Source organism: Vicugna pacos, chromosome 15, assembly GCF_048564905.1.
Source record: "Vicugna pacos chromosome 15, VicPac4, whole genome shotgun sequence".
Classification (NCBI taxonomy): Eukaryota; Metazoa; Chordata; class Mammalia; order Artiodactyla; family Camelidae; genus Vicugna; species Vicugna pacos.
Window position 1 is genome coordinate 42,641,498 of NC_133001.1, and position 17,683 is coordinate 42,659,180.

The 17,683-nt window shown below is 48.2% G+C and overlaps 2 protein-coding genes across 3 annotated transcripts; one reads left to right on the forward strand and one right to left on the reverse strand.

Annotated features, from left to right (window-relative positions):
- The first annotated feature begins 587 nt into the window (after positions 1–587).
- Positions 588–1,479, forward strand: UCN (urocortin). The gene is made up of 2 exons (XM_072938335.1): positions 588–668; positions 930–1,479. Exon 2 carries the CDS (start codon positions 943–945, stop codon positions 1,321–1,323), a length of 381 nt encoding a protein of 126 aa, XP_072794436.1. The 5' UTR covers positions 588–668; positions 930–942; the 3' UTR covers positions 1,324–1,479.
- A 374-nt stretch (positions 1,480–1,853) lies between these two features.
- On the reverse strand, positions 1,854–17,200 carry TRIM54 (tripartite motif containing 54). Of its 2 annotated transcripts, none has more exons than XR_012059350.1 (9): positions 16,542–17,200; positions 6,236–6,408; positions 5,533–5,704; positions 3,971–4,066; positions 3,058–3,291; positions 2,778–2,800; positions 2,522–2,663; positions 2,313–2,405; positions 1,854–2,011 (listed from the first exon to the last, which is right to left on the reverse strand). XR_012059350.1 is itself a non-coding variant. In XM_006197205.4 (9 exons), exons 1-9 carry the CDS (start codon positions 16,707–16,709, stop codon positions 1,995–1,997), a joined length of 1,101 nt encoding a protein of 366 aa, XP_006197267.2. In that variant the 5' UTR covers positions 16,710–17,200; the 3' UTR covers positions 1,854–1,994. The 2 variants fall into 2 exon arrangements, 1 of the variants encoding a protein (XP_006197267.2); XM_006197205.4 differs by having other exon boundaries at positions 2,539–2,663.
- Positions 17,201–17,683: the final 483 nt, after the last annotated feature.

Below are 17,683 nucleotides of genomic sequence, written 5' to 3' on the forward strand. Positions count from 1 at the left end.
TTCAGGTCCTGGGGCTGGAATAAGATCAAGAATACTGGCAGCTCAAGCTGCTTCAGCTGCCTCTTGGGTGGGTACCATGGTAGTAGCTGAGTGCCAGCGGTGCTGTCCTGATGCCTCCATTTACAGAACGGATTGCTAGGGCAAGGGACTAGGTCTGAGCAGCACAGCGTTTTCCCAGTGCCTCTGGCCCATTCTGAGGCTAAAGACAAGGTCAGCACCACGGACAGCCCCACGGTCCAGCCTCCCTTTCGTGTGCCAGAGAAGGCTGGAGATCTGGACTAATCTGGTCTGGGGACGGGCCCCCTAGTCACTGCCGGCTGTTCTAAGCGGGTGAAAAACTCGTGGCTCCCAGAGCAATTTTTATGCCCTAGCCGGTTTCTCGCTTTCTTGAGTCCGGTGTCACTTCCAGAGACGCGAAGGCTAGTGTCCTGAGGCGCGCCCCTCCGGGTCTTCGCAGCCGCAATGGATCGGACTCGCAGCTGCGGCCGTTTATTGCTCTACAACCAGTGCATGTTCCTCGCTGACGTCAGTCGGAGCTGTCCTGGTGCTATATAAGGCTGGCGGCGGTCCCGGGACAGACCCTGTGTTCCCCAAGGCGCCCTCAGCCCGCCCCGAGGGACAGAGACTGGAGCTCCGTCCTGCACCGTGCAGACGCTCTCCGGCAACCTGTGAGTGGCTCTGAGCATCTGCCCAGATTGCCTCAGCACCAGAACTGCGCTCAGCTCACCTACCGCGACCCACTAAGAGGGAGGGAGGAAGAAAAGGGTGGCAAAGAACTGGGCAGCGGCCGGGGCTGGAGGGAAGGCTGTGGGCACCGGGCGGCAGTCTCAGGGGCCCGGCAGGGGCGCTGGAAGTGCGCGGGAAGGGGAGTGGCACCACCTACGACTGCCCCAGACGCACCTCACCCTGCGCTGCTCCTGTGTGTCCAGGGTTGGTGGCACCATGAGGCTGGCGGGACGCGCGGCGCTGCTGGCTGCGCTGCTGCTCCTGGCGCAGCTGCGCCCGGGGAGCAGCCAGTGGAACCTGAGGACGGCGGCGGCCGGGGTCCAGGACCCGAGTCTGCGCTGGAGCCCCAGGACGCGGAACCACGGTGGTGGGGCCCGCGCGCTCCTCTTGCTGCTGGCGGAGCGCTTCCCGCGCCGCGCCGGACAAGGCGGATGGGGACCCGGGATCGCAGGCGAGCGGCCGCGACGGGACGACCCTCCACTCTCCATTGACCTCACCTTCCACCTGCTGCGGACCCTGCTGGAACTGGCGCGGACGCAGAGTCAGCGGGAGCGCGCCGAACAGAACCGCATCATATTCGACTCGGTGGGCAAGTGATCCAAGGGGTCTGGGTCCCCGAAAACCTCGACCCCCATCCTCTATCCCCAAGCTGGGACATGCGTGTGACAGGAACTGATCCAGTCCAGCGGTGCTAGCGCGGCCTAGGGATACCCTGAGCACTCTCCGTATTACTAGTTTTTAATAAAAGTGCTGAAGAGCCGTTGGCCTCTGTTGCGGGGAAGAGGGGAACCACAGCAGGGTGGGAACCCGTGGGGAAGTGGGGCCTCCCAGGCCAGCGGGAGGGAACCAGATGCTGCCAGAAGGCTCCGCAAAAAAGGCTTTCTGCTAGGGTCCTAGGGTCTCCGTCATCCCCGTGTCTCCCAGGAACTCAAGCCCCGGTGGCGCTGCACGACCCCCCGACCCTCATCCCTTGGCACTGGGCTGGGGAATCCGTGCCCAATATGACAGAGGTGCCCAACAGGGGTTCATTCCACTTCCGCCCCCAAAATGGTCCCAGATTTGGAGAGGGCGGGATGGTGATGCGATCGTCTGCGAAGCGAAGGCTGACAGCGAGCAGTGAAAGGAGCTGCGGATTGGGACGCATTAGCCCTTTATTGAGCCCCTCCCCCAAGGCGCGGCGTCGAGCTGTGTGGCACGGTGGTCTCTGCTTAAGATCTTTCACGACCAGAGCGCCCGGCCCGGGTGCCGGGCTCCCCAACAAGGGCGGGTCAGTGCAGGCCTGTGCCTAGGAAAGAAAGCTCAGTGGGTAGGCGCTACAAAGGAACTAGGCAACTCCGAAGCCCAAGTCACCCCCATTTCCCCGCCACGAGGGTTTCTCCTTCACTTCCCCTCCGGACCTGGTCTCCCAAACTTCCAGAGGACTGGTGGGAAAAGAAGTTGTACTCCGGCAAGCGCGCTAGGGGGCGCGCCCCTCCCGGTTGAGGTTGGGAGTAGGGACTACAAGCAAACCTGATGCATCACTCTGGGGTATAGCCGGAGGAGTGGGCTGGAGCTTATCAGCCAGGACCCGCCATGGCCACACTCACACTCCGGCCCACCTGGCCGCTCTTCCTCTGGTCCTGCGCTGCCTTCTTCCCCGTCCGGCGCTACCTCCTCCTCCTCTTCCTCCCTAGAAGCGCCTGGGTCGAAGGAAGGCCCGGTAAGTTGAAGTCCCTGATTCTCTGGCCTTCATGCCCCTCCCTGCCCCGACCCGGAGGGTCTGGACGCCTGGTCCCGGCGGCCCGCCGCCCCCTACCTTTCTCGCTCCCTCACCCGGCTGGAAGTCGATGGTCCTCAGCATTTCGGCCAAGTGCTCCACGCTCACGGTGAATTGCTCCATGCTTTCATAGCCCGGCTCTGGCCGTCCAGCCAACTCCACCTTCGACATTGCCCCGACCCTGAAGCGGCGGCAGCGGCGGTGGCTCAGCTAGAAATTACCAGCCCCTTAGCCCCTCCCCGTGGCAGCGGAGCCCCCGCGGCCCCTTCTTTCCCTTCCCGCTCCATCTACTCACTTATTGATCAGCTCCTTGGCCTGCTGCAGGGAAGAAAGGAGGGTGAGAGTAAGCACTACGTCAGCCTCTGGCAGTCCCATTTCTGATCCCCACCACAGTCCTGCCGGGTAGGTGGGGATGCGCATCCCAATTCGTTAAGGAGAAAACGGACTCAGAGGGGGTGCCTTGCCCAAGTCTGTGGGTCAAGTAGGTGCCAGAGGTAAGACTTGAACCTGGTCTCCTGGTGCCAAGGCCCCTACTCCAGCCACCAGGCAGCCTGCTACCCTCCCCCAGGGCCCACCTGTAGGTAGAGCGCCATCTGCGGCTCCTCCATGGACTGGATGGCGGACTCCACCAGCTTAGAGGAGGCCTCCAGGTGGTCTCCGTACTGGCGGATGAGGCCCCTGACGCGCTGCAGCTTCTCCTCCTGCTCCCGGGCCAGCGCCTGCAGTAGCTCACCCTTACGCTCCTCCAGCACCGCACACAGGGCCTCAAACCTCTGGTTTAGCAACTGCTTCTGCCTCCGGCTGTTGTCCTGAAAGACCAGGAGCAAAGATGAGACCTCATAGCTGAGAGAGCAGCTGGCTATTTGTCCCACCCTCCTCATGAGAAAGCCAAAAAGAAAAGTGACTTCTCAACTATATCTCAAATTAGTGGCAGAGCTAGAACTCTAGCCAAGGGCTGCTGATTCCCAGATTTTTTTTCAGTAATAATAATAAAATGATATATATTTTTGTTGAGGTTTAATTGACATATAACGTATTAGCTTCAAGTGTACAACATAATGATTCAATATTTGTATATATTGCAAAATGATCACAATAGGGTTAGTTAACATCCATCACCACACATAGTTAAAAAAATTTTATTTCTGCATTGAGAAATTTTAAGATCTATTCTCTTAGCAAATAATGATATTTTAAAGAAACTTCATGAGTGCTGTCTATATCTCTGGCCCTAGTTTTTACTTGTGTTCTCTTATTTAATTCTTAAAAAGATCCAATGAGGTAGCCATCATATCATTCTCACCATCACTATTTTATGTATTTAAAATCAAGCCAATCCAAATACAGAGAAGTTAAGTAACTGGACAAAAGTCACAGAGCTAGTGAGGGACAGACCTGCGATTCAGCAGCCTGGGTAAGCCCATCCCACTACTTGTGATGCACCTCTAAGAGCCCAGAAACTTTCCCTCCCTCCCATCCCAGGCTCACCTCAATGGTCTGGCACACCTCCTCCATCTGTGTGATCACTGCTTGCACACGGTCATTGCCTGCCACCAGCATTGCGATGCCATCACTGAGCTCACTCTGCCACATACACAGGCCAGCAATTAGGGCTGGAGGACCTGGTCTAGAGCTTGCACCCCTACCACCCCAGCCAGGGCTGCTAAGAGATGACTACCCCCTCTGCTCCACCATCAGAGCATCTTCAGGACAGTTTTACAGCTATCTAGAGAGTTTGAAACCATCCAAGAAGTATGAAAACACATTCTATGGATTCTGGAAGGTGGTAGAGAGAGGAAGTACTGCACTACCAAACGAGAAAGGAAGAGACATTCACCAAATATCTACCAAATGCCAAGTACTGGGCTAGATGCTTTATCTGTTGATTCATGTCTTCCATCAATTTTGAAAAATTCTTTGTGATTATCCATTAGGATAATATTGCCTATTCTCCATTCTCTTTATTCTCTCATTCTGTGACTCTGATTAGATATATGTTAGACCTTCTCATCCGCAACCTTCTCATCTCCCAATGCTGTATTCTAGGTTATTTTTTCAGCCTTCTCTTCCTGAGAGAAATCTGTCATTTAATTCATCCTTTGAATGTTTTATTTCAACAATTATATGTTCATTTCTAAAAGTTCTATTTGGTTCTTTATTAAATCTGCATTTTTGATATAGTCTATTAATGCTCATTTTTAAATTCCATTTTTAAGGCATTTTATACACAGTGACTTTCAATTCTTTAATCATTCTAATATCTGAAATCTTTGGGTGTCTAAATCTATACTTTTTGTTTCTGCTGACTTCACTCATGGGTATATTTCTTTGTGTATCTTCAATCATGGACTAATCTTTCATTGTTCTCAATCCAAGGAAAACCCAAGGCCTAAATGGAAAGTTTTTTCCTCCAGGCAGAATTTATATTTGCTTTAGTCAAAAGCCACGCGGCACAACTGACCACTTTAGGGATTCCTGGGATTCTAGTTTAACCTGGGATCCTTGGGTGGGTCTTCATTGCAGGTCCCTCACCTTTTAGGATTTTGGAGGCACAGTCTCATCTCTCAAGTTCAGTAATAATTTGCCCTCAGGAAAATCCTGCCTTTTCTGTGCTTATCACTCAGGGTTCTGTTCTCAGCTAACCCCCCCTCCTCTTCTTCCCACCCCTCCCCTACTTGGAGATTTCCTTTACTCCTATGTGTGTACCAATATAATTTTTAAATTATGTTTTATGTAGAACTTAGTCTTGTGACAGTGAGATGGCCTTGATAGTACCTAGTCCACCACACTGAAGTCTCTGATTCGATCCATTCCTCATTTTATCCTTACAACTCTCAGAAGGAAGCATTTTCATCCCCATTTTACAAGTGAGGAAAGTGAGGGCCAGAGAGGTCAAATGACTCACCCAAGGGCACACTGAGTCACGCATAGAGCTGGAACTTCAGCCCTGATCTGCCTGCCTTTAAAACCAAGTGGAGTAAGAGGCTGCAGTTTGAGACCCTGTCCTATGTCCCCACACCCACATGCCTACTAGCTCTGCTTCTTGATACCTTCTGGCGTTTGTAAATGGTGGGCAGTGGGGCCACCTCACAGTCCTTGTGGGCACCAAAGACCTTGCAGAGGGAGCAGGTGGGGACTTCACAGTTCAGGCAGTAGATATTGATCTTCTCGTCTTCATGCTCCTCGCACATGAGGTGCTGCTCAGCCTTGGAGTGCAGTGGCCTGGAAGGGGGCAGGCAGGGTGGCAGAAGGGTCAGGGGCCAGGCTGGTGGGGGCAAGAGTATGAGGCCCCATGAATGCCTTCTCTTCAGCCTCCACCAACCACCACCACCTTCTCTGCCCCCGCAGCTGGTGCTGTGGCTGGACAGGAGAGCAACTTCCACAGTGCTCTTCATTTGAGGAATAGAGCTATGGGGTATAGAAGGCCTAGATCCAAGAGCAGTTTCCATTCCAGGGGGCAGAGAAGGCCCACAGGGCAGGAGGTCATGGAGGGTTGGCAAGGACCTTGCTGATGGACTGCCAGCCCCTCCCCATGTGGAGAGGGTGAAGCACTGACCAGGAATCAGAGGCCACCTAAGTTGGGTGAGTTCCAAGCTGGGGGCAAGTCCCTCCTCCTTTCAGGGTCCAGTCCTCTCATCACTAATCTGAAGAGTCAGGTTGGTCATTTCAGCCCCTCCCTTCTGGCCCTGATGGGCTCCCTGGCTGTGTCCCAGGCCCTGCACTTTAGAGAGACAAGAGGCCCTAACAGCTCACCGGGAGGACTCCTGCTTGTAAATGTCGATAATGTTTTCCACTAGCAGGTTTCGCTGCAGGCCGTAGACGCCGTGTCGGTCCAGGACGACCTCATGCCTGCAAGATGGGCAGCGGAAACGACCTCCCGAAGACACGGTGGTGGAGCCCCGGGATTGCCACAGGGGGTTTGAGGCCTGTGGTACACAGAGAGTGAGAGAACAGGCACAGTGAGTCATGGGGGAAATGGGACGACATAGGGGGAAGGTCAAGGGAGCTGTGGAACAGGAGATGGATGGAAGGGAGGCATCAGCTCTTTTCTGTGGCTGGGTGCTCCTCTGAGAGCAACTCAGGGTGAGTGGCTATGGAGACATTTTTCAGCTTTGCCTCATTACTCGGCCCACCTCCTTAAGTGTCTGGTGTGCATTTAGACCCTAGCTTTGATCAAGGCCTAGTCAGGGCACAATCTCCTCAAAGGGGCCCAGCTTGGAGCTCTGGGGAGACATTGACCTCAGCAGGAAGGCTGAGGTAGGAAATGGACTCAGTGGTGCAGCCAATGTCCTCCAGCCTGGGGCTCTCCTGCGCCACGTCTTGGGGAGATTCTCTGCAGCCCTGGACAGGGGCACAGAGACAAGTACTGAATAATGGGGCAGGCACATCAAGCTGATTAATTCAGGGAAATCACTCCAGGGACTGGGAATCAGGAGTCTTGGGTTCTTGTGCTGCCCTGATGCTGCGCTATTATGTGAATTTGGGCAAGTATTCAACCTCTGTAAAATTAAGGACCAGATTGGATTATTCATTCCACCACAAATATTGAGCGCGTGAGGTAATTGGTAGGCTCTGGGGATAAGATATGAATAAGTACCTCCCTGCCCTAAGGAAGAGCAAACTGACAACCACATCCAGTGGGCTGGGTGTTGTAACAGGAGGAAGCTCAGAAGGAAGACTTAGCAGAGATGCTCACCTTTCCTCCCACTTACACCTCATAGAGAACTTGTTCCACCCCAACCTAAAAAGGAAAGCCCTACTGTGACCCAGGCCACAGACAGCTGGTTCAGAATTGAGGAGGTGATCACCTGATCCAACAGGACCAATCAAATGTTCCCTCTGACAACTTGGAATCAAGACCCAGAGGCTGAGTCTGATCATGTATGGCTTTAGAACTGAAATATGCCTTGTGGAGTTGGGCTAAGAGCTGACATTGTGGCCATTCAGTCTGTGTAAGCAGAAGGAGAAAGTGTGAGGGGTCAGACACTGTGAACAGAGAAGGCTGGTCAGCAGGAAGAGAAAGGGTCAATTTGGGGAGAGCCACAGAGATGAAAGACCAGTGGAGACTGCTTGTTGCTTCTTGACATTCCCCCCTTCTCCTTTTCCTTCTTCAACAATAGAGCCCCTGAAGTTTTAGCAAGACACAGGGAATAAAGACTATGTGTCCAAGCCTCCCTTCCCGGTGGGTGTGACCAAATGACTGCGTTCTGACCAGTGGGATATACATAGAAATGTGCTGTGCAATTTCTAGGAAGTATCTTGGGATGGGCATGCCCTATTTCTCCTCTTTTCTCCTTCCTGCTGTCTAGAATGAAGATGGAATGGCTTACGTTGAAGCAGCCATCTTGAACCATGAGGTAGCCACATGTTGAGAATGGCAATGAGATAAAAAGAGTGAGTCTCTGATGAGGTTGTCCAGGACTGCCTATCCACACTTTTACTTGTGAGAAAAAACAAAGTTTTACCTTCTTGAAGCCATTGTTATTTTTGGTTTTTTGCCACTTACAGCTGAACCTAATACTAAGTGGATGGAAGACTATTCACTCCTGGAGAGTAATGGGAGAGCATAGTCACCTGTGACTTTGTACATTTAGGTGTATTTCCTACAGTTGGGTTCCCTGAAATTCTCTCAATCCTTATGCTATACATCAGGTGGTAAGGGCTGGGAGCAGAGGGTTGTACCTCTGCCTTCTTCACACTTCGGTCAAGGGCTGGTGCTGCTCCCTGGAGCAGCTGTCATGGCTGAGCACAGCTTTGTCATTCATCCTTGGGTCCCAGAGTCCCCTCCCTCTTCCAAGCTCAGCTCCTCCTGTCGTATTCTATCTCTGGCTGGCTTTCCTCCTAACCTCTGGGATACACTTTCCTTTCTGTGTTTGCTTCAGTGATGTTTCTCCCACCCAACTCCACATGCTACTTCCTTTGCTAGTCCCAGGCATGTATGTATGTATATATACACACACGTGTGTGTTATATACACATATGTACATATATGTAATATATATGACCTTTGTTACTAGGGTTAAATTTGGCTAGTAATAAAATAGTAAAGTTTACCTTTTGGATCTTCTGGGCCCTCTAACTCATGGTACAACACTCATGTTGCTTAGAGGCCTCACTGTGCTGCTCATGTGCTCACCATTTCCCAAAATACGGTACACATACTGATGACAAACATGAAGACTTTCAGTGGTATGAGGATGGACATTTAAACTTTTTATGTGTTAATTTTAATGTATATTAGAAAAAATAAGCAGCCTATAAAAAGTGATTTTTTCATGGATTTTGTCATGTAGAATGGTAATATTTAAGCTCTAAAAGTGAGTTCTTTTAGATGAAAATATTCAATCATAGTATAGGTGGTACATAGCTATGGCAAAAATCAGGAAGGGGAAATGAGAATGAAGTTTGGGAAGTTCGCACCAAGTCTTTCCTGACTCCCTCCCCGTATCAAAACATGTGTGTCTTGTGTCCCAAACCTTTTGCTGGATGGCTATCATGAAAAAGTCATCTGTACCAGTGGATAAAATTGTTATCCCTTCTTGATAACGTCCCTTAACAGAAGGCATTCAAGGCAGCATGATATAGGGAAAGTAGCACTGGTTTGAAGATCTCTTTTGGGATTTGCCATTTATGACCTTGGGAAAATAATTCTCTCAGGGCTCAGATTCCCTCAGATCTAAAAAGAGGCTTTGTACTTAGCACTCAGGCTGACGTTCTGTGCGCAATGAGCCTTAATTGATATATTTATGATAAGAATACTGACCAATGTCTATTTGCCTGTGGGATGGGGGAAAGGGAGTTGGTGGTTTTTATGACCAACTTCTCCTCTCATACCATGCAGGCCACCATCTCCCTCTCTCTAACTTTCTGACTTCTGTGGTCCAGTATCTCACAAGTTTGTGCTTCCCCCGATCTGTCCCTGGAGCGCCCTCTTCCTGACTGATGTCAGCAGTTTCTGAAATCCCATCTCCTCTGAAATAGCTTTAGTACTTTTAGATGGTTCTAGATGGCTTAAATGTAGATTTATACATTCTACAATTTGTATTATCTGTGAGGTTTAAATTTTACATAATATACCTGTATTATTTTTGCAATCAGAATAAACAATAAAATTGTTTTTTCAGGTAGTTAACATGCTAGTCATTTAATCATAAAGATTAAATGAGTTATTACAGTTGAATTATTATGCAACTATCTTAACAGTTCTTAACATGGGGAGAGATTTATGAAAAAAACAGGACATATGTTTATAGAGACAGTGGTATCCCCAATTTTCAATGGGTGATGGAGTTTACAGGGTTTAAGATTTTCTTCTTTTAGTCATCTACATTTCCCAAATTTCTCTGTATAGCCCATGAATTACTTTATAAAGTGCATAAAATTAAATATTTTTGTAATAATTTCCATTGAGTGATAGAATTGTGGGTGATCTTTTCCTTTTTTTTTTTGTTTTAATATAATTTCCAAACTTTGTAAAAGGACTTTGGGGTTTGAGGGGGAAAAGAAACTTTACTTTCTGAAAATGCAATGCTCAGTCCTGCCATGAATGAAAAGGGGGCGCTAGAGTGCCAGAAGCGTTAATGAGAGAAAACAGTACTTCGGAGGCCTGTAAAGAACTATGCTGGTTCAAGGGGGAAGATGAAGAAGTTACCATTTGAAGACAGAATAGACAGCAGGAGGCCACAGGGACTACAGGAGTTTAGGTTACAGTCAGAGGAGTCATGAGGGGAAGCTAGAAAGGTGGGTTTTTACCATGAAGGGCTTTTTTTTTCATTTGTGGTAAAATCATGGAGGGCTTTGAATCCAAGGGTAAAGATCGAAACTTAATTTTGTAGGCAAGGTTTCTAAACTGCGAGAGAAAATTGGAGTGAATATTAATCTAACAGAAGTGACCTGGATACATGAGAGGGGAAAGACAGGCTAAAGGCACAGATCAGAAGCAAGGGCCACAGTCAGTGCAAGTCACAGGCCTGCCATCAGACAGTGGCAGCAATCCTGCAAAGACTAGGGGTGCCGGAGGTGGAATGTGCCCTATCACTTGGATGTGGGTGGGCTGTGGGGAGAGGAGGGAGCCAAAGGCAATTTTGGCATTTCAAGCCTGGATGCTTGGGAAGATGCTGGTCATGCAGGAGAACTTAACTTGGGGACCGCAGCCCCCAAAAGACCTGTGACTAGAGTTCAGAGGGTTCTGTGAATCTGGATGGGGAAGAAACTACATGTTCATTTTCACTAACATCTAGCAGAAATTGAGCGCTTTCCCCAAGTACAAAGGTAGGCAATAAACCACATAGGTTTAGTAGTACCTGTGACTTTGTCACCAACAGAAATCACAGCCATTTTCATATCACATTACAGTTGTTGATCAAATTCTCCAAAAACAATTTACACTTATCACTACTTCTAAATTATAGTAATCAGGCCCACTGTTTCATCTCATTATTTAATGTGTTCATCGAGAAACACATATATTACCCTATCAAACATGTTCTAATTATTTTGGTAATTATATTCCAGTGTTTCTCAAGCTTTTTTTCACTCCTGCACCTTTTAAGAGTGTTTTAGACACTTTTGCCCTATATGGCTAACCACCCCCAAATAAATTTTAATACCACAAATCTAAAAATGTCCAACTCACAGAAGCAGAGAGTAGAAAGGTGGTTGCCAGGGGCTGGGAGATGTTGGTTACAGGACACAAACTTTCACTTATAAAATCAATAAGTTCTGGGGACCTGATATATATATAGCATGATGACTATAGTTAATAATACTATGTTGTATATATTTGGCACTTGCTAAGAGAGCTGTAGACCCCACCCCCCCAACATACACATGAGAAACTATGTGAGGTGATGGATGTGATAACCAGCTTGATGTGTGGTAATCATTTTACAGTGTACTCATACATCAAATCATCATATTGTATAACTTAAATATATATTATTGTCAATTATACCTCAATAAAGCTGGGAGACATTTTTTACATGAACACGAAACATAAGTAAAAGTTAAAAAGTAAAATCACAATAAAAATTTTAAATACCACTGATATACTCGAGGTAGTATCAGCCCCACTGAGAACGCATAAAAACGCACACTGTGTTCTAATGCAGTCAGCTTTCTTTATAGTCATATGTATTATGTTTTATGCATTTAAAAACACTGTTCTTAAAAAAGACCACACACACATTGTCCCTAGCAAGGATCCATAGGCTTTACAAACTGACAAGGAGGTCTATGGCACAAAAAGAGATTACTTCCTGCCCTGATGGTGAATCCCTACATGGTCTCATCACAAACAGGGATTTTATACTCTCTGGTGCAGACGGCAACTTCCTTAATACATCTCCATAGCTGAGAGTCCCGACCTTGGGCTGAAGATCTCTTAGCTGACAATATCCGGTTAGCAAAACCTATCTTCTGCTACTGTTTATCTTTCTATTTCAAGACTAAGCAGTAACTGATTGGCTCTATTGTACACATAAGTGTCTGTGTTCTTTCCTTAAATCTTGCAGTTACACAAGGGAGCCAGCCCCATAAAGTAAAATTTCATGGGTCAGTAATGTGATGTGTGGAGAAAATCCCATCACTCAAAAAACAGAACACCTAGACTTATGTCCCTGCTCTGTCCCTCTGGGTGACTGTAAACTGTTTCCTGTGTTCTCCCCTGCAAAATGGAAATGACATCGATTCTAACTCAAATGGAATCATGCACGAGGAGGTACTCTGTAAATTATAAAGCACTGTGCAGGGGGTTATTAACAACCCTAATCTAGACCTTACAAATACATGACCACACAGAGCCGCAGGACATAAATAACTGTTCTTTCTTAACTGTGAAGGATAAAATGGAATGGAATAAACACATGGAATTTAATTCTAGGCCACGTTCAGGACTTTTCTTTGGCACACATGCCATGAGCTGTCTCTCTTAAGGCTACATGGTGCTATTTCCTTCATAATGGTCCATAGCATCCAGTAGAAATGTTCCATCTAGAAAGATGCTCTGTGAATGCAGTTCCTCTATCAAATCTGTACTTATCTCAGAATGTTTTCCCTCTTTCCTGGCTACCCACAGTGATGCAGATTTGCGATACTGGCCCAGGATGCAAGGGCAAGTTTCTGGAGGCTATCTCCCCACAACTGATGGCCTGGCCAAGGATGAATAGTGGCCATGCAGGTCCTCTGAACCAGATCCTCAGCATATACTGGGGAAACTGTGTGATGGAAGACCAGACATTTGGAGAAAAGTATAAAAGCCTTAGAAGAATCTAGGTGCAGCAAAAGCTGAGCTGTGGGTGGGAGAGGGACTTTGGGCAGAGGGCTAGCTCTGCCTGACAGGCCAGGCACTGAGCGTGACACAGGGGTTTGTGCAAGGAGGCTGGCTGAGAGGACTGGTGAGCAGAAGCATGAGCTAAGGTTGGACTAGATACAGAATGCAAAGCCCTTCAACAAAGGCAATCCATAATGATATTTCTCGAATTTATGAAATCAGATTGTTAGAATTACAAGGACGTTAAAGAGCACTTTAAAACATCCTTTTCACCGGTATGTGTGTCAACAACAGGCTTGAAGAGGTGAAAACTGCCCGATTTAGATCATATGGCAAATTAAAGAAGAAACAGGTGGGACTAGAGCCCAGGAAGGCCGAGCCTCCGTCTACGATCTTGTTTCCCACTAAACCCAGCTTTTTCCCTAAAGTAAGGAAGATCTCTAACCCTGCTACAAGGTTAACACAAGTCACAAAATTTTAACAACCCAATTTCTCCTAGAGGAGACCTGCTCAAGGCTGGGTTGGGAAGGGGACGTCCCGGTGCCTTTGGAAGCAGGCGGAAGCGGCCGGGGAGGCGGGCTGTGTAGGGTTTCACTGGCTGGCCTGTACGTGACGACAGCAGATCCTACCAGTTAGCCCAGAAAGAACTGGAATTTGGGATGAAGTGAAAAGGGCCATCTCTTTCCCAGACTGCCCTTTATTAGAGGAGGAGGCCCCTTTCTTGCTACTTCCATCTCTGCACACCTCTCCCTCAATGGACACCCTCCAGAAGAGCTGTTTCTGAGCAACATCCTTACAAGGCCTTCTGCTTGCCTGTTCGGTTACAACAGGTTGCAGCTCAAAACAAGTGCCCACAGGGAAGCGGGGGCAGGTTTAAAAATAAACTGAAGGCTGTTTTAAAGGAGTTTAGGAGTGAACAGAGTTTACAGATTCGGAAACACATGGGAAGATGTTTGTGTCAAATTCCCACACCGACAGCTTTCCTCTAGTCAAAATGCCTGGTAGCTGAGTGGGTGCAAGTGTGCGAAAGAGAGAGAGAAATGAGAGGGGGTTAACGTGGTGTTTTGGTGTTTTGTTCTGTTTAAATTCAGAGGGAGAGAGAGCGCAGTGTATTACAGCTCTAAAGAGAGCTAGTTAAATTGTGATGGCAACTATGTAAAAATATATGTGGCGACAAGGGCTTGAAAATAGTCTGCAAACATGAAAATAATTGTGTTGGGGGAGGTCGGAGTATGGATGATTTCCTACCAAACCCCCAGTGCTGTTCAACATTTTCAATGAAATATTTTAACTTTTCACAATTTGCTTCCTGGCTCCCTAGTTAACCTGATGTCTTAAAACCACAATTCCCTCAAATTCTTGTTTGTTGTTCCTCATAGCGGGTTTCAGGACAGCAAGACACTGGACACCATCCAAATGTTTCACAGGACTGATTAAATAGACTGTGGCCCAGTCATAATAATGGGACACTATGTAGCCATTAAAAAGGAAGATTCGGGTCTGAATGTGTGGGTATGGAACAACAGCACAGAGAGTGAACAAAGGCAGGTATAGGGTGAGTCTAGTTTAAATATGTGTATGTGAGTGTGTGTTATACTGGTATCACTTTTCTAAGTCCTGTGAACTTTCTAGGCAATGTTCTAAGGGTGTTCTTCCTAAGTAGTTTTAAGATAGAGAAACCGCAAGTCCTATTCTTGTCCCCATACTTAGAAAACAGACAATCTGATTATGCCTAGAGTTGTCAAAATGTGGAGGCAATGTGTGAAAAAACTAAATCTGCTCATCTTTCAGAGGGAGATCTACTGAGATGTATATATACATAAGTGCAGCTGAAGAACTGGGTCAGCCTCCCACCAGGCCGTCCCAAATAAAGCAGCAAGGAAATGAGCTGTTCACTCCTCTCTCTTTGGAAGGTCCAGGGGTACCATGCACTTTAAAAGATACACATCAGTACAGATCCACAGAACCGTCTCCAAGCCCTGGGAATCGTATTATCTCCCCAATATTCTGCACAGGGTTTGACCCAAACAATTCCCAGGTCTCTCTGGGCCCAGGTCAGTATTCTAGAGCTTCAAGGAACCAAAGCAATGTGCCTGGATACAGAAGACTGACTTGAACAAGGGAGGTCACTTAAACATCCTCCAGTCTCCATATATAGGACCCGTCCCTGGGTCCCTCTGCCCAGTGATACTGTGTGTTGTGCACTTTAATATTCTGACTGTCCCTTTTTAAAAAATAGAACGTGATACCTTCACTTTCAAGACTTCTCTTTCTTTTCACATACTTCCAGCTCTAATGAAAGGATGTTTCACTACAAATTCATAAGAAGGGATGGCAAAATCTTTTTGTCATTCCCTCCTAGGCATCTCAGCCTGAAAGAAAAAGTTCAGGGTTATTCAGACCAAGGGAAACACCAAGATGGTGGGCAAGGTGTAACTTCTTATACATGACCTGATGCCCAGGATGAGCAGACATGGCCATCAGTCCAGACCCCCAGAGAGGAAAAATCACTGGCTCTGAGGGTCTCTGGAGCCAAATAATGGCAGGTTTGGACATTCTGAGGAAAAGGAGATGGGAATGGGCCTCGATGGGAAGATGGCAGGAGAGACCATGGGGCTCAGCGCTCAGTGAAGACGGGAGACAGCAGACAGAGGGTGGGATGTGGGGCACAGCTGTGGGATGGCCTGAATTAGCCAGCCCAGTATTTTCCCCCAAATGTGCTGTCTCCAAAGAACTTAAAAGGGAAGCATTTTCTTAGTTTAAAAATCACTGGATTCAACACATCTCATAATTTCTGATATAGATAAAGAGTATGTGTTCATGATGTTCCTTATCGCTGCCATGCCTACCAAGGCAGCCAGCTCTGTTCTATTCTAAGTTTTTACTTCATTTGGAAGGACTTTGTGTGTGCGTGTGTGCGTGCACACATGCATGTGTGCTGTTACCCCTCACTTGACCTGATCTTTTTTATAGATTACTAGAACCTACACCAATGGCATAGGGCAAGAAAGAAAGCCCATTTACAGAAACCCTTCTGGTATGTGCTGCTTTCATTTTTGAAACCAGTAGCTAAAATGATATCTGTGAATTCGATGAGCTATGCTTTGTTTGCCCCACAACCACACAAAACCCAAAACTGGTTACATTTCTGGGAAGCAAAATTTCTTCTCTGCCTTCTCCCTGATTAAGTGACCTCAGTCCCCTTAACCAGCAAGCTTCCTTTACTGAACAATCTGGAGTGGGGTGCAAGTGTGAACTTCAGTTGGGGGAGAATTCCCAGTCTCCTGCCCACTGTCCTAACTCTGCCCCCTAAAGATGGATGCATTCCAGCCTTGCTTTAAATACGAATAGTTTCACTGTCATTATGGACCTTTCTCAACAGAGTTTATTTTTTAATGTTTCATTATCTCATTGCTATTTTCCCCAGACTTTCCATATCATTCTCGAAATCTTAAAACTCCAAACTGGAATGCAGGGTCTAGCACGGCCTGTCACACAGCCTGGGGTATGATTACTTCCCTCCCAGTGTCTATGGGGGTCTTCTGTCCTCTGTAGATGCCAGCATTCTGGCTGCTGTCCATGCACAGGCTGTACTCGCCAGCCTGCAGAGCAGCTGCTGACTCATGCTTACTTTGGAATCTGCTAGGACCCCCAGCTCGTCTGCCCTTCAGACAGGACAGCCACCACCCACGTCGTAGAGCGCTCCACCCATCACCTGCTGGGGGCTCAGCGCCGACCTGACGAGAAGCCTCCCACAAGTCTGCACTACATCCCCTGGCCCCGGCCTACCTGGAAGACGTCATTGGCACACTTGCGGCACAGGTTGTGCTGGCAGGGTAGGATCACCACCGGTTTGGAGAACATCTCCAGGCAGATGGGGCAGATGAGCTGCTTCTCCAGGCTGTCCATGCTGTGTGCATCCCCTAGCAGCGGCTTGAAACCCACTGTGAAGTTCATCCCCTCAGCGATTGTGCCTACCCTGGCCTTGGCCCTGGTCCTGGCCTTCTCTCACTGCCCCTGGACCCTTCCTCGTTTACTTCGGACAGTCTGAGGGTTCTTGTGTTCGCTTCTGTTGCTCACTCCTGAAATAGCTCTGCTATTTCTCCTGTCCCTTCCTCTAACAGTTCGCCTCGTCCTTAGATGGCTGTTTTCAGACACTTCTCTGTCTCTCGTTACTCTTTGTCCTGCACCCTGGCCAGGCACATGGAGCTTCTCCTATCCTTCCCTCCCTGAATAGCTCGGTCCCTGGAAGTTTCTCCTTCTGTTTCCCAAACGTCTCTTGGTCACTCTCTGGGCAGCACTGTTTGTCTCGCACTCCCCAGAGAGGAGATTAATTTTAACGTGGGGGTGGGGAACAAGGGGCATCTGTGGGACATTCCAATTCCCAATTTAGCTCATGTAAGGCGAGCCACAGTTGTCACTGAGTGAGTGACCCTGACTCACTCAGGAACGGGTGACTCCCTTGAGCAAGAGCAGGGGTGAGCTTCACTGCTTGTGGTGGAAGTCAGAACAGCAAAGGTGCTCTCACTCAGAGGGCTCCTGTGGGCCTGGGCCCTTTGTCCAGGGTGGTGACACACAATCTGAATCAGCCTGAATGGGGTGGAGGAAGGATCTTGCCAGAACTACAGTCAGTGAGAGTTTCTGACTCTGAGGCTTAGCCAGTAATCTTGGCCCTCTTCTTCTGAACCCTATGATTCAGAACAAGGGCACCAGAGATGACAGAGAGAGGCTCTGGTCCAACACTTCCAGTCCATATTTGTTCTTGCTCAGACCTTCCTTCTGTCCTCCTAGGAAATGAAGCCCAGGAGGCTACAGCCGGCAGGTGTGCCAGGGCCTGGAAGGACCCCATGAGCATGCCCCTGAGGAAGTGTGGGACTCTGGTCCATGAACACGTCACTGGAGCCACTCCAAGGACATGAAATTTGTTAGGA